Source organism: Macaca nemestrina, chromosome 10, assembly GCF_043159975.1.
Source record: "Macaca nemestrina isolate mMacNem1 chromosome 10, mMacNem.hap1, whole genome shotgun sequence".
NCBI classification, from domain to species: Eukaryota; Metazoa; Chordata; class Mammalia; order Primates; family Cercopithecidae; genus Macaca; species Macaca nemestrina.
The window spans coordinates 89,804,953-89,831,185 of NC_092134.1; the positions used below are offsets into that span (position 1 = coordinate 89,804,953).

Here is a 26,233-nt window from a genome sequence, read left to right on the forward strand (position 1 = left end):
AAAAAAAAAAAAAAATCGAATATCAATAATTTTCCAGTTTACATTTCCTAATCTATCTCACGTCTTTTTAAGGAACTGCTTTTTTATTTTATTTTTTTTATGAGTGTTCATAGCAGTTTTATTTGTAATATAAAAAACTGGAATAAAAATAGAAATGTCTATCAACAGATATTATGGGTAAACAAATTTTGATATATTCACACAATACCAGTCAGAAACAAAAAGGAATGAAGTATTGATACATAAAACAGGAATGAATTTCAAAATTATGCTGAATGAAAGAAGCCAGACAAAAAAGAGTATATACTGTTATGTTTTCATTTATATAAAATTCTAGACAATGCAAACTAATTTATAGTTGACAGGAGTGGTTTGGAGAGGGAGGAGGAGGATTGTGATGGGATATGAGGGACTGTTTCATAGTGATAGACATGAGGAACTGCTTTTTTAAATTCCTTATGCCAGAAGGTCACTCCAAACTTTGAAATAACATTTTTCTCTAACTTAAATTCTGTTGGTCACTTTGGGCTCTAAAATTACTTACTCTGTGAAAAAGGACTGGTTGTTGACAATTCAAGCACCTAGAAGAAGTATTATTCCAGCACTCAGCGCAGACTGGTTGAGAATGAAGACGGTGACACAACATTAAATATTTGTCATGAGTATCAAATATAACATTTTGAGGGGGCAAAGCTTAAAACTATAGATATTCTAAATGGCATTTGGCTATATAGACAGTGTCTGTTCATATAATTTCCCCAAAAAAGTCCTTAGCACTCTGATAATACAATTCTTAAAATAATCAGTTGTTGACATTTGCCCTGAGTAGTCATAAATACAGTTTTAATATACTCTCAACGACCATGATAACTTGTTGGTTATTTATACTATTCAGTTATTCAGATCTCAAATTAACACAAAGGAAGTCAAACCATACCCATATCATTGTATTAAAATAATAGTTTTTTATTCCTAAATATCTAATTATTCATATTTTGATATTCCTGTATCACCATGACTACCCTGACTATGCTTTTCAGAATCTTTGAATCTTTTCTATTTTGAAATGATAAAATCATATGTGCAGTTCAACATACCAAAAAAAAAATTCAAACTAAGCTTAAAGCTAAGAAAATAGAAGACAAATAGGCATTTCACTGTATTAAATTCATTATGACAAAATATTGTTGAGTTACTTGGTATTGTATGGGAGACATCCTTTTTGTTACAGTAAAATGAAATACACAAACTAGAATTTGTCTTCTCAAATCTCTGGATATATTGAGAATGCTTTGGTCCCCAGACTTCCTGTTTCAAACTAAAACAGACATAGGTACATAGAAAATAGCAAACCCCTTAATGATTTGCATAATATAAACATAAGAAAAGTACATCTTCAGCAAGTATTCATCTATTGTAGCCATTTAGTTATGAAATTATTCTCTTTTTTTAACTACAGCATTTTAAAAAATCATGATTTTTATGTAGCTGGCTATCTTGGGGTAAGCAAAGATGTATATATTTCATATATCAGGGAGGCTTATCAGGGAGGCTGAGGTAGGAGAATCACTTGAACCTGGTAGGCAGAGGTTGCAGTGAGCCAAGATCACACCATTGCACTCCAGCCTGAGCAACAAGAGTGAAACTCCATCTCAACAAAAAAAAAAAAAGAAAAAAAGAAACGCTTATCATAGTCAAGTACAGGTCCATAATTCAGTTTCCACAATTCCGAGATCCAAGAGACTCTGATTTTTGTAACTGATTTATTCGCAAAACCTGACCAAACCTGAATCCATTTAGTAGCAAAACCTAACTTGAACTTACTTGAGTCTGTCTATGGTCTTTATTTATCCAACTTAATGTAAGTATGCACACATATATACAGAAATATTAGTATGTCTGATGATGGGGTATTTAGCAGGGTGACCTTAAATAAAGGCAAATGCTCTAAATTCTGAAACACATCTGGCCTCAGGGTTTTGGATAAGAAGTGGTAGGCCTGGGCCCGGAGCGGTGGCTCACACCTGTAATCCCAGCACTTTGGGACGCTGAGGCGGGTGGATCACCTGAGGTCAGGAGTTGGAGACCAGCCTGGCCAACATAGTGAAACCCCATCTCTACTGAAAATACAAAAATTAGTCAAGTGTGGTGGCACACGCCTGTAATCCCAGCTACTCAGGAGGCTGAGGCAGGAGAATCGCTTGAACCCGAGAGGTGGAGGTTACAATGAGCTGAGATCGTGCCACTGCACTCCAGCCTGGTGACAGAGCAAGGTTCAGAAAAAATAAATAAATAAATAAATAATAAAATAGTCCGCCTGCACTAGCTTAATAACACACACCTTTGCTGTTCTGTGAACTGTTCAAGGTAAATGGGCCATCACTTACGTGCTCATGACCTACAGCCATCACTTCCTTAACTCATTATCATCTTCTCTAACCGGATTCTCCTATGGACTTTTTTTTTTTTTCCGGTAGGATAATCAGTCCTCCAGTCTCCCAGCCTAATCTTCCTAGTTACCTTTCATTTCACTCTCACTCTTGCTTACTCATATCCCATCAGTTGTGGAAGTTTCACATGGCCTCACGTACCCCCATCTGCTTGCCTTTGCTCCACCCCTTATCCACCCCTTATTTTAGACTGGTCTGAACAAACTTAAGCCAGAATTATTGCAGGCAGCCCCTAAAATACCTTCTTACTTCCTTTTTACTCCCTGAATCTCTCCTTTTCCAATTCCCCTTAAATTCTGCTTCAAGATTAATCTTGTCACCATCTCACACATTATTCAAATATTTTCCTTGACTTAAAGACCATAATGGAAGAGATAAAGTCTAAAGATAGAAGACTGGCATTTAAAGACCAAAGAATTTTGGCCCAACCTACCTTTTCATTGCAACACCTCTTTCCTAACATAAATTGTTCTCAGTCAAAATGAGCACGAATTCTTCAGCTTTTCCCCCAACTCCAAAAAACAGCTGAGTTGTCTCCATCTTCGCTCACACTATCTACCCCAGGACCTGAAATCTGTAATGAATACCTTTCATCATATCTGACTATTTTAATCCCACTCACACTTGAGACTCAATTTAGGTCCCACATGGGCAACAAAGTTTTCTTTCCCTGTCCTGGCCCACTATGATCCTCTCTCCTAAATTCCCACAGCACTCACAGTCCATACTATTCATTTGATACTCGACACACATTTTCTTGTATCATCACAGTATTTGATTTTTGATGCATATGTATCCTGTCTTTTTAACCAGATTTTAAATTCCTTGAAATCAGAGACTATGTCTTATATTTTATGTATGAACAAATAAGTACCTTTCTATATCTTACAATAAAAAGGCAATACTGGGCCGGGTGTGGTGGCTTACGCCTGTAATCCCAGCACTTTGGGAGGCCAAGATGGGCAGATCACGAGGTCAGTAGATTGAGACCATCCTGGCCAATATGGTGATACCCTGTCTCTACTATAAATACAAAAACTAGCTGGGCATGGTAGCAGGCGCCTGTAATCCCAGCTACTCGGGAGGCTGAGGCAGGAGAACAGCTTGAACCTGGGAAGCAGAGGTTGCAGTGAGCCAAGATCGTGCCACTGGACTCCAGCCTGGCAACAGAGTAAGACACTTTAAAAAAAAAAAAAAAGGCAACACTGGCAAAGACAACATGTAAAGGATGAAGAAACATTAATTTACTTAATCAAATGTATTGAATGCTACTGTGCCAGGCATTGTTTTAGGCACTGAAGATTAAAAGGTAAGCAAGATCAACATAATCTCTCACTCACCAGTTTCGGGTATGGGTATAGCTGTGAAATCAAACATTAATGAAACAATTTTACAAGCAAATACATGTTTGGAAAAGGAACTATGCAGTATTAACAGGCTTCGAATCGTTTTCAGATGCTACACCTACCACCTCATTCTGAGGTGGCCTGCCTTCCAATCACTCCAGTTCCAGCTAAGTAATACCTTCAATGAATACAAAGAACATCATTCTTGTTGAGAGACTGACAGCTCCTTATGGTGGAGGTCATCTGACAATGTGTTAAAAGGGCAGTGTTAAAAAGAAAATGGCAACTAATAAAGGATCTCTGCACATGTTGGAAAACAAAAGTAAAAGAGAGAAGACAAATAACAGGAAAGGAGTTTGTCTGAGAAATACATTATTACAGTCTTGATGTTCTAAAATCCATCCTCAGATAAAGCTATTCAATCAAAGTAACTTGAACCCTTATCACTTTGCCCTTCATAGAAATGTTTTCATGAAATAAAGCATCACAGACTTGCTTTCATGATTAAATTTTTTTGTTTGTTTGTTTTTGAGATGGAATCTCACTCCGTGCCAGGCTGGAGTGCAATGGCACAATCTCGGCTCACTGCAACCTCTGCCTCCTGGGTTCAAGCGATTCTCCTGCCTCAGCCTCCCAAGTAGCTGGGACTACGGGTGTGCGCCACCATGCCCAGCTAATTTTTGTATTCTTAGTAGAGACAGAGTTTCACCATGTTGGCCAGAATGGTCTCGATCTCTTGACCTCATGATCCACCCATCTCGGCCTCCCAAAAGTGCTGGGATTACAGGCGTGAGCCACCGTGCCCAGCTGATTAAATGTTATACTCTACACTTTGATGAACGTTTGCTTCAAGACACAAGAATATGAAATCCATTTCTGCATTTGCCACTTCACCATTCAACATCTCCAAGCACAAGACAAAAGAAAAGCTTTACCAAAATCTATGACAAGGAAGTTCTACAACTAGGTGCAAAGAAAAATACCTCTGTGGAGCTTACAATTTTCATCACTGCTGATAACCACAGTGATGTAGTTTCCCCTTGTGCCCAGCTCTGAGGAAGCTCAAAATCAAGTAAGGTTTTGAAATTCATGAAATCAAAACAAATTTGTTTCTGCCTTTTCTGTGGTCCTGATTTTCTACTTCTACTGTATTATGCATATATGTTGTAAATAATTTAAATTCCTTTTTGCAATAAAAATTATTTCTTGAATAAGCTCAAGAAATTAAATTCTCCTTGTAGATAGGTCCTAATTGTCAGCATAATAATTTTGGATGTCTCTATTCATGGATATCTCTAAAGTATAATCCCCCAAAAAGCTAGGATGCATTATTAAAACACATTAAAAAAAAAAAAACTAGAATCATCCAAGCAAATGAAAGAGAGAGGTACTGGAAGAGTATAAACTGACATTCCAATGGAACCTAACTTTTATAAATCCTCATATAATACCTAAAGATTCTGTTTTAAACTAACAAAAATTATAAACTTATCAATTCTGATTTCAGAATTGCTCCTGAATTATGTTACTACCTAAAGAGTAACAAAAACCTAATATTTATGTCTCACAGAAAAATTAAATTTATAACCAATGAAGTATATTAAATCATGTGCTCACAGAATAATTTGCTCTTTCTCACACATCCCTTAAATTGGGAATACTTATTGTTCTTCTGGAATCTACTAAGAAGAGACTTCCTATAACAAAATAAATGAAGGAAGACTTACAAGTTGATTAAAAGAAAGGGATAGTGGCATTCTATATAATATTTGTATTTGGCATTTTATTAGAGAATTATATAAAAAAGCTGTTGAGTTGATTTCAAGAAATGATTCTGATCATTTTTGTAAGCCATTCCAATATTTCTGTAACGAAAATTTCTGTGCTTGTCATTAGCAATCCCACCCCTTCCAACATACATACAACATCATCCTCATCATCATCATCACCTATCAGAAGCTTGCATGTACAAATTGTTAAATATGTCCTTTTAAAAATGAATTATGAATAAATGCTAATTATTTGAGAACCAGGGCAGAAACATTTGTCATATACCAAGCCAATAAGAACATCTATGTTTGCATTAAATTTTTAATTCTTTTCCATATCATTGCATGGTTGTGACTCTTTGGTACAAGTAGTCACAAGTGGGAGCTGAAGAGAAGACAACTGAAGTCTCACAGGAGGGAGTCAGAGAAAGTGCCACAGAGGAGATAATGCTGGAACTGAGATTTGAAGGAAAATGGAAAACTAGCCAAGGTGACAAAGCAGAGAGGAGCATAACGGGCATGGAAGAGTACATAGGCAAAAAACACTGGGACATGAGATAACATGGCAAGTTTGAGAACCAGCAAATATTTCCCTGCAATATGTGGAATGTGAAAAATCAGGTTTGGAGTGAGGAAGGAGTAGATCATAAACAGCTTCGAGTATCAATCAAAGGAGTTTAGATTTTATTCTGTTGGTGGTTCTGCAGGTCAAAGTAACTCCATCTTAAATGCTAATCCATCATGTTGACTTCTGATCAACCCTAGTTCTGGGAAGGCCTCTAAGATTTTTACTTACCATGAATCCTTCCCTTAAGCAAATTCTCTGTGGTGTATAAGCCCTGGGTCTGGAGAATAACAGGGCAAGGATACGTCACCTCACAGGGACCGAGATATGGCTTCTGTTAATAAGTCCCTATTAAGTGTTGTTTCCTGTGAAAATGGATATGCCAGCCTCTTTCTTCAGCCTCTCAGCTTCCTCAGTCTTTGGGGATAGGTTTGCAAAGACCTACTCACCACAGAAGAGTGACAGAAGCCATTTAGCAATATGGAAAAAATAATTCCACTAGCAAAATCCATAATGAACAAGAGGAGCAGATAACCATTAGGAGGAAATGATTAATAGTTCATGAAGTAAGGAAGAATCAATTGCCATGAGCAGAGACAGAAGAAGAAGACAAGTTCAAAGTTTATTATGAAATTTGATCAGAGAATGAGAGGGGACAAGTTTGGAGTTCATCAGGAAATTAAATCAAGAGTCCTCACCATTTACAGAAGGTTATGATTCCTTCTCTAATATTCCATAAAATTTCATAGGTTTTTTAGTAAGAGAAAAAGGAGAAGGAAATTGCCAAATAGAAGAAATCAAGCTGAGTACATCATATAATCTTTCCTACTGTAAGTAAAAAAAAAAAAAAATACAACTCACTTCCATTATTTTAAAATAATTTATACTCAATAAACCACTTGAAATCAAAAGTGCTTTTTCAGGGCTGATTACTTATATCACCAGGAGAATTAAAATGTAAGCCATAACTGAAATGTGATTTTAGTATAAGAGATAAAAGTTTGCAACAGAATAATTTAACAAAATGTAGTGATTACAAAACCAAATGTCCTGTTTATAATTCACACCATTAGCTTAATGGTGTGATTCTCAATCTTCAATACAGGCAGATGACTTTTCTCCAAACTAGATATTTTGGTCTAAATTTGCCTTAGCTTCCTACGCTGAGAAAATTTTCTCGAATGGAATCCAAATACATCCAGCCATTGCTTGTAACAGGTATCTTTTGTTTTGTCTCCCCAGCACTCTCTATCCATTTTTGGAAAATGACCCACTTCCATTCACTATCCACCCTTATCCTCTTCTATCCATATAATTACTATGCAGGACATGATGCTTGTTTAATGTTTGGTGGATGATCCAACTAACATTGAGTTCCTAAATATTCTCTGTGTCAATGACCCATCTCTCCACTCTACTTTAGGACTCACTCTCTAAAGACCACACCCTACTTGGGAATCACTACTGAAGAATGGTTTACTTCTGTTACAACATGTCATGTGACCACACCCACCAATTCTTTCCTTTTTCTTACTCCCATCTCACCTGTTGAGCCTCATCCAAATCTTCAGGCCCCTGCCCACTCCTCCCAGAATGTTATGGGAAGTCAGGGACCCTGAACAGAGGAACCGGTTGGAGCCGTGGCAGAGGAACATAAATTGTTTTTCATCTTAATACGGACATTTATCATTTCTCAAATAATACTTTTATAATTTCTTATGCCTGTCTTTACTTTAATCTCTTAATCCTGTTATCTTTGTAAGCTGAGGATATACGTCACCTCAGGACCACTGTGATAATTGTGTTAACTGCACAAATTGATTGTAAAACATGTGTGTTTGAACAATATGAAATCAGTGCACCTTGAAAAAGAACAGAATAATAGCAATTTTTATGGAACAAGGGAAGACAACCATAAGGTCTGACTGCCTGCAGGGTTGGCAAAAAGAGCCATATTTTCTTCTTGCAGAGAGTCTATAAATGGATGTGCAAGTAAGAAACATATCGCTCAATTATTTTCCTAGCAAGGAATATTAATATTAATACCCTGGGAAAATAATGCGTTCCCGGGGGAAGGTCTATAAATGGACGCTCTGGGAATGTCTGTCTTGTGCAGTTGAAATAATGACTGAGATAAACCCTGGTCTCCTGCAGAAACCTCAGGCTTACTAGGGTTGGGAAAACTCAACCCTGGTAAATTTGTGGTCAGACCAGTTCTCTGCTCTTGAACCCTGTTTTCTGTTAAGATGTTTATCAAGACAATGCACTGCTGAACATAGACCCTTATCAGTGGTTCTGTTTTTGCCCTTTGCCCTGTGATCTTTGTTGGACCTTTATCAGTGGTTCTGCTTTTGCCCTTTGCCATGTGATCTTTATTAGGCCCTTATCAGTGGTTCTGCTTTTCGTTCTTTGAAGCACGTGATCTTTGTACCTACTATCTGTTCTTACACCCCCTCCCCTTTTGAAACCCTTAATAAAAACTTGCTGGTCTGAGACTGAGGTGGGCATCACAGTCCTACCAATATGTGATGTCACCCCTGGCATCCCAACTGTAAAATTCCTCTCTTTATACTGTCTATCTTTATTTCTCAGCAGGCCAACACTTATGGAAAATAGAAAGAACCTACTTTAAAATATTGGGGGCGGGTTCCCCCAGTACCAGACCATCATCTCCCTCACCTGTTTTCCACGTCCAACCACAATCCCCTATCAGTCAAATGAATAATGCTTTTCCTGTAACTCTCCATTTATTTTCCATCCTTTGTTTCCAATACAGCAAGCCTGATCAGTCTCCACCCAGATGAATCACGCTCAAATTCTCTTCTGGATGACTGAACTCTCAAAAAGAACACTGCTCAACAATCCAGACTGGTATCATTCAAATTTATAGTGGCTAACAACCCTCATGATCATCAGCAACCCTTTCATTTGTTCTGAGTCAGTTCACTTCCCAACTCCCTAGGGCCACTGTTCCAAACCTTAACCACTTCCTTAAACCGCTTGCATCATCAAGCCCCTCCATCTTTATCGTCAGATCTTCTTTTTCACAGTAAAACAGAGGTTAGCAGATTAAAGAGATATCAGGTTATCAGCTTTAATAGACAGAAGAATATTCACCTTCCTGTTCGTCCACCTCAAACATATCTAATGGAGTACCAATCTTTATCTCACTCATGCCTATATTTGAGAAACCAGGGTCTCTCCTCTTTTCCTCTCCAAGCCACCATTTCTACCTGTGTCTTAAGTCTGAGACCACAGAAACCTTCAGAGATGTTGTCTTTCTTCTATATCTTTTTACCTCCACTTTAGCTCCTTCTCCCACGAATATAAGCAGGTCAATTAATCTTATCCCCCAAATAAAACTATCTGCCCCACCACCAACAACAAAATGTTCCCTTGGCCCTTCTTCCATTTTTAGCACTTCTCCATTTCTTTCTTCTAGTTTCTCACCAAATGTCTAGAAACTATGTGCATCTATACATATGTGTGCCTTTTATACATATAAGCACAGACAATAAATATAAAATATGCGCATTTTATATATTTATATAATAGAAACATGGCAATAATGTAAGGAATAAACAGAAAAAATATATATATAATACTATGTGTATGTGTGTGTATGGATATTTATTTATTTCTTTCTTAAAACATTGCCATGGTTTCTAATCCAACCTCTAGACCAAAAATACTTTCAGTAAGTCACCTATTTATCTTATCACTGCTAAGTCCAAAGCTCTATCTAAATTTTCTTCCTAATTGACCCAACTACAGCATTCAAAACTACTTTATTTTCCCCCATTGCATACAGAGTGTACATTTATTTGTTTAGTCTTTCTCTCTCCTGTAGGAACTAAGTTTTTATGAGGGCAAAGACCTTGCCGGCTTGATTCACTGTCTAGAATTGTGTCTGGCATGTTATAAGCGATGAACATTTATTGAATAAATATCACCTACCTCTAGGCAAAAATCGGTTAGTTCAGAGGTGGGAACCACACCCTGAGATAACTTCACACTCTCCACTGAGAGTTTAAACTTGAGACTAGGAAAGTCAACCCAGTCTCTTTAGGTAATAAAAATTCACCTTCAGTGTAAAAGGAGAATAAAGCAGATAATATAGAGAAAGTGAGACAAATAGCATCCTAACAGATTTCAAGCCCTTGGTTTCATTTATCCCAATGTCCCAATGTCCCTGTCACTTCATTCTATCCTTGGTCTCTGAAATATCCTAACATCCTTATAGTAAGTTACCTTTTTAACTTAAACTAATTTAGTCTCTTCTTCTGTCATTATCAAGAGATTCCTTACTAATATACTATTCTTTGGTTGGATAGGTTCAAAAATAAACATCCTAAAGCCAATGTTCAAAAAAAAAAAAGAGAGAGAGAGAGTAAAAGTTTACAGTTCCAACTCCCTGAATGAACAATATGTGTAAAATATATTTAACGAAAATGTGGTGTGATATGGAGTCATTTTCTTTATGATTTATAAACTCTCTGCCACACTTAGGTACTATTTACGGGGGGGGAGCTATTTTCTTGTTTGTATCTTCTCTAAAAAAGATTACGTATATATCACCATGGAATACTATGCAGTCATAAAAAAGGATGAGTTCATGTCCTTCACAGGGACATGGAAGCAGCTGGAAACGATCATTCTGAGCAAACTATCACAAGGACAGAAAACCAAACACCATATGTTCTCACTCATAGGTGGGAACTGAACAATGAGAACACTCGGATATATGGCGGGGAACATCACACCCAGGGCCTGTCATGGGGTTGGGGACAGGGAGATGCACAGCATTAGGAGAAATACCTAATGTAAATGTTGAGTCAATGGGTGCAGCAAACCAACATGGCACATGTATACCTATATAACAAATTTGCACGTTGTGCACCTGTACCCTAGAACTTAAAAGCATAATTTAAAAAAATTTAAAATTTTTAAACAAGTTTTCAAAACAAAAGATTATGTATATATTCATTTTATTCCTAATGCTTTTTTTTTTTTTCTTTTTTGAGATGGAGTCTCGCTCTGTCACCCAGGCTGCAGTGCAGTGGTGCAATCTTGGCTCACTGCAACCTACGCCTCCCACGTTCAAGCGATCCTCCTACCTCAGCCTCTCAAGTAGCTTGGATTACAAACATGCACCACCACACCGGGCTAATTTTTGTATTTTTAGTAGAGATGAGGTTTCACCATATTGCCCAGGCTGATCTCGAACTTCTGACCTCAAGTGATCCGCCCACCTCGGCCACCCAAATTGGTGGGATTACCAGCGTGAGCCACCACACCTCCCCGAATGCTATTTTTTTGAAATGAAGTTTGGTACTAATTTTACCTCATGCTAATTTTCCTTAGACAGTAGGAAAAGTAAACCATTAACAGAGAGCAGTTGAAAAGTAAACCATTAACCGAGAGTAGTTGAAGAACCCAGTTACAACCACACATAACAACTTTAAGGCAGGAGGACAAACTAAAATGTCTCCTACATTGGCATTTAGAAACAGTAAAGTTGTATCTTGGAAAATATAAATTAAATAATGAGCAATACTACATTTCATGAGTCATGGTACTTACCAAACAAACGCTGATGGAACAGAAATTTGCCAGCTATTAGTCCTGTGAGAATGGCAAGTAGCCATAGAAGCACCTTCAAAATCCTCCAGCCAACTCCTCTAGGGTATTTATTTGTAACAAATGAAAAACAGTTTCCAACAACAATAACATTGGCTTCTGTTTGGCTATGAGAAACCGGGTCCTCCGCAAATATTAAGAAGTTAAAGAAGATCACCAAGTAAGCCACAATCATGCGAGACCAGGGATGCTGGAAATAATAACGAAAGTCTTTACCCATTCTTCAAAACTCCCAGTTCGTAGTTTACCTGTATAAGAAAAGATAGATAGGGTTAGAGCAGGAAAACAAGTAGTCTCTTCCTTCTTTTTATCAGTTCAGGTTTATAAGAGTTCCATAAAAAGTTATTTGGAAAAGATGATACCTGTTCCTACTTATGGCTCCAAGACAAGTCTGAGAATGAGGAAAGCAAATATTGCCCCTTCCCTAACACCTAATCATACCTCTGATCATTTGGAGACTTGGGAAAGAAAAACAATGGAAGAGTAAGGGGAGACGAGGGGATGTGAGAGGGCAGAACACTGTCCAAAATTGGGATGGTGACCAAGATGACATGTAGAGGTCCTCCCAGGGGGAAATGCAGAGGTGGCACAACCACGGCTCATTGCAGCCTCCACCTCCTGGGCTCAAGCGATCCTCCCACCTCAGCCTCTCCAGTAGCTGTGACCACACGCATGTGCCACCACACCTGGTTAACTTTCGTATTTTCTGTAGAGACAGGGTTTCGCCATGTTGGTCTTGAACTTCTGGGCTCAAATGATCTGCCCACCTAAAGTTCCCAAAGTGCTGGGACTACAGGTGTGAGCCACCATACTTGGCCTCCTGTTTTTGATTATTACAAAATCAAAACGATATAGAGGTAAAATGAGCATATATTAATGAAAGTTAAACAATATTCTCTCCTCTGTCCAAATTCCTCTCCTCAGAGTTATGAATGCTTACGAATTTGCTGTAATTACTTTCAGATCTTCTTCTAAACACTGACAAATGTATATACATGAATAAACTTTTATTAAAATGTTCACAGTCTAGTTATCAAATAATTTCAATAGAGAGTAAGTTCCATGAAATAGCTAAGTCTACGGAAGATTAGTAGCCCACAGAAAGGACTGGGCAATCCTTTGCATTGGGTGAATGAGAAGAGGAAGATTTCACAAAAGATATCACCAAGTTTAAGGTTGGAGGATTAGCATAATTTTTTTTTAGTGAAGAAGGGACAGATAGAAGGCAAGCCACTCTAGGCAGTGGCTACGGCACATCCAAAGGCACAGGGCACTGCAAAATATGTAATATGCCTACAGTAGTGGGTCCTAACCTGAATATGTGCACTGGAAGTACATAGCCATCTTAAAATGAAAATGTTCAGGCCCACCTCCAAAGTCTTGCTCAGCTCCTCCCTCTTCCCTCTTTGGGAACCAGCCTGCCCATAAAGAACACAAGCTGTAACTTCCACATGAAGAGATCTGTCTGGGTCCACCAGGGCTTGTAAGTGGATGATTATGTCTATGTAGTTCTGGTGTTTGGTGTTCGTGAGCCCATTTGGCTCTCAGACTAAACTGTGTCTGTTTTTCAGCAACAACACTGATTAAATCTTAGATATCAAAAATAATACAGACAAAAATTTGACTGCCATCTGCCAATTCATTTTTCTTCTCTCCCAATTTGTTTAGAATTCAGAAAGCGAAGAGGGAGAAGGGGGTCATTTACAAAGTCTACAGCAGTTTACATGCCAGGCTCTGTGCTGGATGTCTGCATGTATCATTGTGTCATTTTTGTCATAACAACCCCCTGAAATACTGTTATTATCATTCCTGCCACTTCATTTTACAGGGTGGAAATTGGGGCTGACACAGATTTTCTGACTTGCCCAAAGTCACCTAGCAGGAGAGCTCTGATCTGAGCCTCTGAGGCCGACCCCAGGTGCTGATCACCATTCTCTGCAGACAGCCAGATCAACTCCTTGCACTTTCCTTGCCTAGAGAACAGGCCTAGGTCCCAGTCCCAGGGATGCCATCCCTTGAATGTCTTCTGGAGACATGTTCTCCTCCAGACACAAATATAATAACTCTGTAATATCTACTTCTAACGCATTAAAAAAATTTGTGTGTGTGTGGGCATGTGTGTGTGTGTGTGAGAAGGAATCCTTTATAAACTCTGAACACTTGGTGGGGGGAGTATCCATTGATAAATACTCTCACTTTATACATGACTGAAATCATAAAGACCATGCCACATGCCTGAAGTAAGTCAACGGAAGATCTGAGAGTCTCCAAGACTCCCAAGTCCCAATCCAATATTCTGGGCTGATGAATGCCAATTCAACCCACAATCTTAGTTAATGAGGACTTGTCATGACTATTTTACAAAAGCAATATAAACATGCAAAAGGATTGGCAATAGAATTCAGCCAAGCAAACAGTCACTGTGCCTTGGATTCATAAGCCTTCTAAGCAATTTTAAGTCGCTTGTTATCTCTGTGAACACTCTGAAATCTATCCCCAGGGGCTGTAGCTTGGATCGCCTAGGAATGGTGACTATCTCAAGAGTCTTGTTTTTGTTTTTGTATTTTTCAATATGAGGCTCATCACCTGCTACAGCAGCAGAAACTTAAACGTGTGACTCTCACACCAAAGACAGCAGAGCAAGTAGTGAAGAACAAAAATGAATTTTTACGCGTTTTCATGATATTTAGTGTGTAAGAATGCCAGAATAGGTTGGTTTTCAACTCAATTTCACACAATACTTTTGGAAGTGTCCAAAGACCACCATTACAAGAAAAATTCATCACTGGTCACCAGTGAGTCATAAAAAAGAAATAGTTCCTATATGCCCATCAGAACTAGAAAGGAGTATTATTTAAGAAGCTGTTATTACAAGTTGCTGTCACTGCTTTTGCCAGTGAAGAATTCTACCACCACCTCCCTTCCCATCATGAACACACACAATTAGGGCAGTAGGAGTTAGAAATACTACTGAAATACCATCATTGTCATTCCTATCACTTCATTTTACAGAGAGGAAACTGAGGCTCACATGGACTTTGTAACTGGTCCAAAGTCACCTCTCAGAAGAGCTGTGATCTGAGCCTCTGAGGCTGACTCCAGGGCCTTATCACCATTTCCTGCAGACGGCCAGATCAACTCCAATACGTACACTCTTGATTCTTTTTTTAAATACATGCATTTTGGAGGCTAGCACATACTTATTTTCTTGTTTTTAACTTGAGAATCTTGCTTCGTGGGCTATGTGATGTCCACATGCTCAAGTTAAATTAGAACATTCAAAAAATTTCAGAGACAGCTGTTTCTCTCCAGCATTTATATTATTTAGGGAAAGAGAACTATAGCATTGACCAATACTCCTGCACTAGTACATGATTTTATTTAATTACCGCGGTAATGCCATGAATGCTACTATCACTGCCACATTACAGGAAAGAAAACAAAGGCTCAGAGCAGTTGCTGCCTGTTTAATTTACATAGCAAGTGGAAACATCAGGGTTTGAATCCAGACCTATACCTAGCCCTTAATCTTTCTAATATACCACAAAGCTGGAAGTGTTTCTTCCAGTAAGGTATTTCCCATCACAGTTACAGCTTATTCTGTATTTCCACTAACAGTTTCAACTAGCAGAACAAAATAGGACCCCATTATTGATCATTTAAGCTGGCTGGAATTTATTCTTGCCTCATAATTCTGAAGTTGAAGTGATATCTTCTAGAGGGTCCCAAATTTCAAACCCTTACATAATAATTTGAATTAAACCTCTGCTTATCCTCACTTCATGACTTCGTACACAGGCTGCAAATGTTTGCCTAGTCATCTCAGCCCTACTTTCTTGTTCCTTAGGTACCCCAACATTATCCAGAGAACCAAAGCTGTTTTCACCTCTGTAGTGCACATAAAACATCTTTACAATCAGTATGATCATTTGATGTATCTACTGTTAATTTAAATGCGGGCTTGAGGCTGTTCAAATGGACTATGTTATACAGGGCACATAGTCTGCAAAACCTTTCCATTTTTAAATTCATTTCTATAACCACAGATGATAATGAGCTTTTATCTTAGCTTCTGGCTCATTATAGTGAAATTATCTGTGTATGTGTTTGTCTCCCTCACTTGATCATAAGCTCCTCAGAGAAGTGGCTGTTTACTGCCAGGGCACAGCACAATACTGGGCTCATATTGGGTGATCAGTAGGTATCTATTGGATGAGCTGAGTGGTACACTCACAAAGAGAAGCTCTCTCATTATTTAGGTGAGATGAGAAGAGGGTGGAGGAATCTGCCATTCAACTTCCGCTAAGGCAAACAAAGCGAAGAGGAGCAGTGGAGACCAAGGACTACATTGATGACCTGGCCAGTAACAATACTAATGCACCCCCACTCAACTCCCTCTCATTTCAGCACGAGGTGTTAAATTAATATTTCTAAGGCTAACATTTATTGAGCACATACTATATACCAGACACTATGCTGATGAGCTTTACCAGCATCTCTTAAATTTCATAGCAAACCAATGAAGAAAATATTATTGTCCCCATTTCACAAATATTGAAACTGAGACTTAGAGTTCAGTACCTTGTAAAAAAATAACAAAATTAATTTATATCAGAGCCACAATTTAAACCCAAGCCACCTGGCTTCAACACTCCATGCAATGCCTCCCACACACAAGGACACAAATTCTAAAATCTTACCCTTTACATTAGTTGAAAGTTTCTGATAATAAAGCCATCTGATATAAAAAAGAAAAATTCACAGTACTTCTATTTTGTGCAAAGGCACAGAAGAAACTGCCTGGGACTGATGTAGAGATGTATAGTAGTTGTGTGTGGCTAGAACACTGGGTGCTTGGCATTATCCTGTGAGAGTTAAGGATAATTTGGAGCCAATCCAACAAAGATTATCCAAAAGTGTTGGTCCGTATTTTACTGAAAATAGAGAATTATCAAAGGTTTCAGAGCAGAAGAGACAATCATGCATATAAAAGTGATGATGTACAGATTTGTTAACTCCATAACAACATTCATTCATTCATTTGTTCAATATTTACCACTTGCCTATTTTTTGCCAGGCACAGGCCTATGTGCTAGGGTAACTAACAGACAAAGACCTGTTGCTTGCATCTGATAGTTTCTTTGAGGGAAACAGATATTAAACAAATAAAAATTCAACACAGTATTCAAGAAAGTTCACAGAGAAAATTAAAGCAAGGAAAAGTTAACAGGGAGTGTCAGGTGTGAGGGAAGTTGAAGACCTCATTATAAGGTGACATCAGAAGACAGGCACGAAAGAAGGGAGAGAAGTCAGCAGCTATCTGGGGAACGTGTGATCCAGATAGAGGGAACAAAAGTTGGAAAGGCTATTGTTGGGTGCAGGTTTAGAGCAAATTAAGGATCTTCAAGGAGGGCAGTATGACTGGATGGGGAGCAGGTGCAGGGGAGTACAAAAGAGATGAGGTACAGGAGGTAGCATCTGATCATGAGCAGGCCCTGAAGCCCTCCTATGTGGGCTTTCACCCTGAGTGGGATAGGAAGCAGAGGAGGGACACAATCTGACTTATATGTCAGAAGGGCCTGTCTGTTTCCTGATTGAAAATATTTTGTAAGAAAGGAGGGCAAGGAACAGAAGCAGGGAAGCTACTGATGAAGCCGTTGCCAAAGAGATGCAGCAACTTGGACCAAGCAGAGAGAAATTAAGGCAGTTTAAACAACTCTGGTTCTGGACACATCAGAAATAACTACTAAGATTTACTAATACATTGGATGTAGACATGATCTAGGCAAAATCTAGAATGGAACTACCATTTCCTGAGATGGAAAATGCATTTCCTGAGATGAAGAGGGTTGCAGCAGATGTAGACAGCACTTGTAATTAACACTTTTTAGTGCTTTTAGGGGTTGGGCTCTTGGAAAGCACTTTCCACGTATTTTCTAATTATTCCTGATACCAGCCATTTGGATTTACCAGTGAAGAAACAGAAATTCAGAGAGGTTATGATCTGTCCAGGATCATAAAGCTACCAGCTGACAGAAACAGGTATGACTACCTCTATATAACCCCAAAGTTATTACTCTTAGTTACCATTGTGTGAAGTATAAAATACAGAATAAAATTTCAATGGGAACGAAGTAAGAGTTAAGTACTAAGTGATGACTTGCACCTAGTAGGCCTTCAATACATATTTGCTGATGGATGAATAAATGAATAAACAGATGTATGGATAACAGAAAACAGACCAGCCTGGGTGAGGGAAAAAAAAAAAAAAAACTAGAAGACTCCATTCCAGAGAGAGTACACTCTGGATAATACACATCCAAATCTGCAAAAGGAGAAATGGCAGAAAGGTGAAAAACCAAATATATAGAATATCCTCAAAGAGCTACAAACTTTCGAAAGCAATCTCAGGCGGCACAACATCATTTCTGTTTTTGTCTATTGGTGGTATGGGGATGTGGGGGTGGGGAGAGGCAGAGCCCACAAGGAGTATGAAAAGTCTTATACTTACTTTCCAACCTACCTGGTCTCACACACACATATGTACACACGCACACAGACCAGTCCTGAGGCAATGACAGGTCTTAGTATATTATCTTCAATTGTTAGATAAAAAGGCAAGAAAAGATTATATATACCATTTTACATAATGCAAGTGCCTAATACAGGTTTTAAAAAAACACACAAATAGCAATAATAACAGAAATAAAGTTAGAACTTCTTACTTTTAGTCTAATACAAAAGACCACGGGGCTTTTAAATAAACAGCAACCTTTTAAGTCAATCAATAAAACCACTATAAGTGGTTCTGATAGATTCCAGGATAGTATTTGTGGTACCTTAGCTAATTTAGAGGTTTACATCTATAAATCACTTCCTAGATTTTCTCTTCACATTGTTTCAACCTTTAAGTGATTTTTCTTCCCTTGTTCCTATCCTGCAGTCCTTGGGTAAACAAATTGCTTAATCAATGCAAGTTTTTAAAACAGCAACTCCAAAAGCAAAATAGGTCTACTGGTCCTCTGAACAGAGACAACTTTCCATTGAAATGGCAAAATACTTATGAGCCCTAGCACATTATAAAGTTAAAAAATAATCACTACTATATCCTTTAAAAATGTTTAGACCTCCTTTTCAGTGATTTGTTTGTAATAAAGAATTGCCAGCCGGGCGCAGTGGCTCAAACCTGTAATCACTGCATGTGGGGAGGCCAAGGCGGGCCGATCACGAGGTCAGGACTTCGAGACCAGGCTGACCAATATGGTGAAACCCCATCTCTACTAAAAATACAAATATTAGCCAGGCGTGGAGGCGTGCGCCTGTAATCCCAGCTACTCAGGAGGCTGAGGCAGGAGAATCCCTTGACTCGGGACGGCGAGGTTGCAGTGAGGTGAGATCACCGCACTGCACTCCAGCCTGGGCGACAGAGCCGGACTCCATGAAAGAAAGAAAAAGAAAGAGAAGAAATTGCCATGGCCATATTCCAAACACAATGCCAAAGAAAAAAACATTTAATTAATTAAATAGAATTCATGTAAAAAGTGTATTTTTTAAAGGCAGCTTAAAGAAGCATGGATAAAACTGACAAGAGCCAGTTTGTCATCACAGGGATGAGAGGGAGGGTGGAATAGGAGGGATAAATGCCTGAGACAAAATGTCAAAATCCATAATTACTTTTAAACTACGAAGACTGGGGGGATAAAAGAAAGTATATCCATGGTCAAATGTCAATACTTTACAACAAAAAAAATGAGGTTTACAGGGATTCAACTACTTTTATATTCAATAAATTGGAAGACCTCGTTTCTGAAGCCAAAACAAAAACCCTGTAGCTTCCTAGAAGTCTTTCCTTGGATTTCAGACCATACATCATTTATAATTAGGGGGCAATACATATCCTTATATTCAACATACTTTTCCTCATGTTTTTTTCCTTTTTGGTTCCTGATAAGCATGTGATGTTTACTCCCCTCTCTCTCTCTCTCACACACACCCACACACACACACACACTTCATTGTTTCACAGACGGTAGAATACACTTGTGGGCCTGTGGCATTTTCAAAAATAGGAATAAAAAAATAGTTTTATTTAGTCACGATGAAGTTAGCAAACACCCAAACACCCAAGTCATTGGTTTTTTTCCCCAAGAACAACACCTACGAACGGCAACCTGTTAATTTAATTAAGAAAAATAGGGCTTTTACTCAGTCCCTATGCTAGGAATCGCTGAAGCAAGGAAAGTTCAAGGTCTGCTCTCCCACCGTATCTCTGTACCCTGGAGCCGGGAGTTTGAGGGCTCCCACCAACAGCCTTTCGCCCGGGAGTCTCCACTGCCCTTAGCCAGAGGGCTGGCGCGTCCCCCTCCTTCCTTGACACTTCACCCTGCCTCTTTGGCTGCCATCCCCAGGAAGGCAGGAGCACAGGCGCCGGGGAATTCGGGGGCCGGGCCAGGGTTCCGCGGCTGCTTCCGCACTCGCGGGCAGGGACGAGGAGGCAGCCGGGCTGCGGGCGGCAGGGCCGGGAGGGCTCCGCTGCGGCCGGACCGAGCGGCGGGGGAGGCTCACCCAACGCCCGGGCCCACGTACTCACCCGAAGGGTCGCGCGGAGCGCGGGGCGACTACACACGGGAGTCGCGGTCAAGCACAGCCCTCGGCGCGCCGGCGGCCTCGCTGGGAAGCGCGGCGAGACGGGCCGGCGGCGTCGCTGCCGCTGCTGCTGTCACGAAGCTATAAATACCGGCTCGGCCCACACCCGCCGCCGCCTACGCCGGGCGCCCTCCGCGCCGGTGCTTCACCGCGCCGCGCTCCCGCCGCAAAGTCCGCGGCCGCGGGCCGGGCAACGCGAGCGCAAGGGCACCGGCGCCGCGCAGGTGACCGCGATCATGCCAGCTGTGTGCAACCTCTGCAGCTGGAGGCATGGCCTTTCCCAGCCCCCGCCCTCCCGCCCGCACCACGGGCTGACTCCAGCCCGCGGGCCGCGTGCGCCACGGGCCGAGCCTGCCCGGGCCGGCCCACCTCTGCAGCGCTGCAGCTGCAGGAGGGGGACGATTCAGGAACCTGGTGGGGGTTGGGGGGCGGCTGACAGAAAATCCACCATCCTGCAGGGAACCAATGAGGGTCCCACTGGAATGTCCTCGAAGAGCTACAAACTTTCGAAAGCAATCTCAGGTCACAAAACATGATTTCCGTTTTTGTCTGTTGGAAGTGTGGGGATGTGGGGGTGGGGAGAGGCAGAGCCCATGAGTAGTATGAGAAGTCTTCTACTTACTTTCCAACCTGCCTAGTCTCACACACACACTTGTGTACACATACATTCATACACACATAGAGATGCACAAATACACTCATGCATACATATGTATACACACATAAGCACAAGTACATGCATACACACATGTATACCTCAGCACACATACTCATGCACAATTTTTAAACTTTTTGCAGTCTGAGGCTCTCAGAAGGCTGTCATTCTATGGTACCTAAATGATACCGCTGCGGCATAGGGCAGGAAGACCCTTTGACTACATTTGACCAATTCCTGTCTTCCTGAGTGTAACCTCCTTTCCATCATATATGTGTGGCCTCTGTTTCCTTCCACACCTAATAGCAGCTGCTACCTCAGTTTACCAGTTGCTGAAAATGTGTTAACAGCTGCTATCCAGCATGCTAATATTTCTTGGTAATGGAAGTTATCACTAGTGTATATAATCAAATGGAAAATAGGATAATTTCTATATGCCCATATTAGCAAACTTATGAAGGAAGAGGTAGGCCTTCTCCTGGACTGGTAGCCTGATTCAGGAATGGGTTGGATGGCAAGAGGGAGAACTGAGGTGTCAGCAGATTTTAAGATGGGATGGAGAGAACCATGCCCAAGTGCCACAGGGTAGCTTATCTGCACAGGGATAATTGGGAATTCACTGCCATAATTCCCACTAATTTGACATTTTTCTAGCTTCCAAGAATGACCATATATATATGGTTTTATATATGTGTGTATATATATACCTCTCATGTATATCAGAGTGAACTCAATCCACTCCATAATCAATTGAACTACATGGGTGTCTACTAAAATGAACTTCAGTTCATCAGAACCGAAATGTCATTCAGCAGCTTGTCTTCTGTCTCCTTAAGAAATGGAATCCCCACATCCCCACACCACTATCTATATAGTAGTCAATCATTTGTGGTCATTTTACGGAACTCTTAACTCGTAAGGTTCTCTTTTGTAATGCTTTAACAAGTTTTGCCAGAAAGAGTTGTTGCCTATGCAGCACTTTGTACATTTTACTATTACACTTTTGTTGTTCTTTTTTGCAACTTCTTTTTTCCCCCACTACGCTATGAACTCTTCAAGGGCAGAGACTAAATGTTACTCATCATTGTATCCTTAGTACCTAACATTGTAAGTTACAGTAATGGCTCAGAGATACTGGATTAATTCCACATATTAGTCATTATATTCCACTGTGCTTTTATAACTGTAATTAATAGTATTCTCTAAAGAATTTTTAAACTGTTACACGTGGGTAACTATTTAACAAGGGTTCCATATGCTATATTTTCCTTGGATCTCCATTTAAAGCAAGGACTCTTCAGTCAGTTAAAACTGAAAAATAGTAAAACTTCACAAATTACACAGAATACTGAGGTCTGTAATTTACTTCTTTTATTATTACTATTTTTTTTGAGACATAGTCTTACTCTGTCCCCCAGACTGCAGTGCAGTGGCACAATTATAGCTTACTGCAGCCTGGACCTGCTGGGCTCAAGTGATCCTCCCACCTCAGCCTCCAGAGTAGCTGGAACGACAGGCACACACCACCACACCTGGCTAATTTTTGTATTTTTTGTAGAGACAAGGTTTTGCCACATTGTCCAGGCTGGTCTCAAACTCCTGAGCTCAAGTGATCTGCCCACCTCATCCTCTCAAAGTGCTGACGATACAGGTGTGAGCCACCGTGCCCAGCCTTTTTTTTTTTTTTTTTTTTTTTTAAGAGACAGAGTCTTGCTCTGTCTGTCACCCAGGCTGGCGCGCAGTGGTGCAATCATAGCTCGTTGCAACTTCAAACTCCTGGGCTCAAGCAATCCTGCTGACTCACCCTCCCAAGTAGCTGGGATCACAGGTGCACACCACCACACCTAGCTAATTTTTTAAATTTTGTAAAGACAGGGTCTACATTGCCCACCTGATTGTGAACTCCTGGCCTCAACCCATCCTTCAGCCTCGGCCTCCCTAAGTGCTGGGATTTTAGGGTGAGCCAGAGCACCCAGTTGAGGTGTGTAATTTATAACCCCCGTCACCTCCAGACAAAACAAAATAAAGGAAAATAGGAGGCACTTTCCCTTTCATTGAGAAAGAGACTGAAAAAAACATTGTATTTCAGGGGATAGTGGGGTAAAAATCATCAGTAGCTTGTCATCTGTCTCCTTAAGAAATAGAACTCAATCCACTCCATAATCAATTGAAGTACATGGGTGTCTACTAAAATGAACTTCAGTTCATCAGAACCGAAATGTCTGGCATCACTCACATGGAACTTGTTAGCCTACCTTTAGACCTTTAGATCTCTCTTCATATAATAATAATTTTAAGAATAAGCTCTACCAGTGCTTACTATTTATTGTCGAGAAGCCTCAGGGCTTAGAGAATATAGTTCTCCAGGACCACTTCAAGGCAAAATACTGAAATGGGCAAGGCTTGTTTTCAGCATCAGTGTTCCCTTTTTACCACTGACCAAGAAGCCTGTGCCCTTTGGCTTGGTAGCCAGCCATGATCTCTAGCTCAGCCCTGTTTCAGAACCGGGCAGAGGAATAGCCTCTCAGCTTGGTCACAATAAAAATTAGTGACAAAAGTTCAACTTATTGAAGGCTTATTGTATACCAAGCTCATTACATGTATTAAAGACATGTGAGATAGCTGCTAAACAACGGAGTATCCCTCTCTACATTTACCTTTGAGGAGACAGGCATACCGAGATTGAGTAGTTCATTCAAGATATCACAAGTAGCGTAGTGGTAGAGTAAGGATCAGAAGCCAGGCAATGTGGCTTGTCGGCCCACGTTTTAACCTCTCATCTTATATAATACTGCTTCTCCATATAAGAGGAAAGAGATGTGGGTTTTCTAGTTAGGAGACCTGACATAATGAATGTTGGTATACATTCTGGCTCCACCGCTTACTAGCTATAAACTTATACAAATTGCCACTAAAAAATTACAATAGGAATCCCCAGATCTTCCTTCTTCACCACTGAAGTGGTGAGATGTTAGATCTGGATGTGGACTTACGAGCTCAAAGTAGGTCACTGAAATCTGTTCACAGACAGATCCCACTCAGGATTTCAGCTACTGTTCTCCCTATTCTTCAGTCTCCTTCCATACTAATCACTACCACACAGACCTATTAGGGATTTTAAATGACCCAATGTCTATAAAACACCTGTAGTGTCTGCCATGCAATAGGTAGTCAGTAAAGGCCATTCTTCTTTCCCATCAAACGTTACCGTTCTATGAAAACTTTCCTCTAGGTCAAAAATCAATTGGCCCAGTAGCCAGGTGGTGATTGCTTACTCACACAAAGTTAACCACTTCTTCAGTGTTGGTCAGCAGTGATTTTCAAAGGGTATAGATAGAAGTTCCAAAAAGAAACCAAGATAGTAGGGCATAAATCTCCCACTCCCTCATCCATATTTTAGCCCAAACAACTCCATTTCTTTTATATGCAGGAGTTTAGCCAATGGGCCACAGTTTCAGACTGTCAGGGTAACAATAGAAATAGTTTTTGAAAACTCTCAGATCACACCAGTCAGTGACCTGCCTACTCACCTCCACATCTGAAGTCAATCCTGCGAATAGGCTTAAAATGCGTGTTGTTTACATACCATTCCTTTGTAAAATCTGATCCAAGAGTTAAAAAATCAGAAGTAAGGCCAGGCGCAGTGGCTCACGCCTGTAATGTCAGCACTTTGAAAAGCTGAGGTGGGCAGATCACAAGGCCAGGAGTTCGAGACCCGTCTGGCCAATATGGTGAAACCCCATCTCTACCGAAAATACAAAAATTAGCCAGACGTGGTGGTGCACGCCTATAGTCCCAGCTACTTGAGAGGCTGAGGCAGAAAAGTCACTTGAACCCGGGAGGCAGAGGTTGCAGTGAACCAAGATTGTGCCACTGCACTCCAGCCTGGGTGACAGAGTGAGACTCAGTCTCAAAAAAAAAAAAAAAACAAGAAAGAATCAGAAGTAACCACATGAGGCATGATATTTTTCCGTTCACCTCACATGTCCCAGTACCTCCATAATACAGTTTACTCTTGATTAAAAAAAAAAAAAAAAAAAAAGACAAGATCAATGCTCAATGTACATTTCAAAAATTGATGAGCGCTTTCATTATGAACCAATTTATCCTCTCTAACTGGCATTTTGAAAGCCAGGGGAAAGTATAGGTGTAATCATCAGTAACCTCTACCAAGTCAATTGGGAAATGTTTTTGTCAGTGATTAGATGGACTCTAAGCAAAACTTTTTAACTTCCAATAGGTCAGTCGGGATGATGCTAATTACATGCTCTGAATATAAGCAGCGTAATTTCCTTATTGCCAAAGAGGTAAGAATAGAAATTTGCCCACCAAACGCAGACAAATTATGGTCCATAATTTTCTTTGGTATTTAAAGGGCAGTGACTCTACTGCTAGGATTTTCCTCAACAATCCTAATTTCAAGTGTTCATTCCCATGAAGCCCAATGCATGCTGATATATTTTAAGCCCCATATCCTGAATTTTGCTTGTGAAAAGATGGCCATCACATGTCTGCTGCTTGGAATACTAGAACCTGTGCTCTGGCCGGGCGCGGTGGCTCAAGCCTGTAATCCCAGCACTTTGGGAGGCCGAGGCGGGTGGATCACGAGGTCAGGAGATCGAGACTATCCTGGCTAACATGGTGAAACCCCGTCTCTACTAAAAATACAAAAAACTAGCCGGGCATGGTGGCGGGCGCCTGTAGTCTCAGCTACTTGGGAGGCTGAGGCCGGAGAATGGCGTGAACCCAGGAGGCGGAGCTTGCAGTGAGCCGAGATCACGCCACTGCACTCCAGCCTGGGAGACACAGCGAGACTCCGTCTCAAAAAAAAAAAAAAAAAAAAAAAAAAAAAAAAAAGAACCTGTGCTCTGAAATCCTCATGATGATGCCAACTAGTTGTCATATGATATCAAGCAAATTAAGCTTTCTGTATTTTAGAAGTAGCTGCTTTGCATGTCTTAGAGGGATTAAAAATGAATGTTACACTTTTAGCATTTGGTGTGGTACATATTAAATTTTCCATAAATGTTGGCTCTTTTTGTTATCATTATTATTCATTTCACCCCTGGCCTACTTATATTCTTCATTTCCCATAGAGTTTCTTTTACTGAAGAACTGGTTCACCTAGCCTTGGCTTAACCGTGTAAATGGCTGGGGGAAGG

The 26,233-nt window shown here is 40.2% G+C and overlaps 1 protein-coding gene across 4 annotated transcripts in view; it reads right to left on the reverse strand.

Moving 5' to 3' along the window:
- The window catches only part of LOC105470104 (transmembrane protein 117), a 579,101-nt gene extending 558,602 nt beyond the window's left edge, over window positions 1-20,499 (reverse strand). For 3 of the 4 annotated variants that reach the window (XM_011721851.3, XM_011721853.3, XM_011721859.3), the window contains exons 1-2: window positions 20,361-20,499; window positions 11,714-12,018 (exon numbers count right to left, since the gene is read on the reverse strand). In XM_011721851.3, the coding sequence (XP_011720153.1) occupies window positions 11,714-11,990 (277 nt within the window). In that variant the 5' untranslated portion in view covers window positions 11,991-12,018; window positions 20,361-20,499. The remainder of the gene's footprint in view (window positions 1-11,713; window positions 12,019-20,360) is intronic. The other variant, XM_011721855.3, reaches the window with a different exon arrangement.
- Between the last annotated feature and the right edge of the window lie 5,734 nt (window positions 20,500-26,233).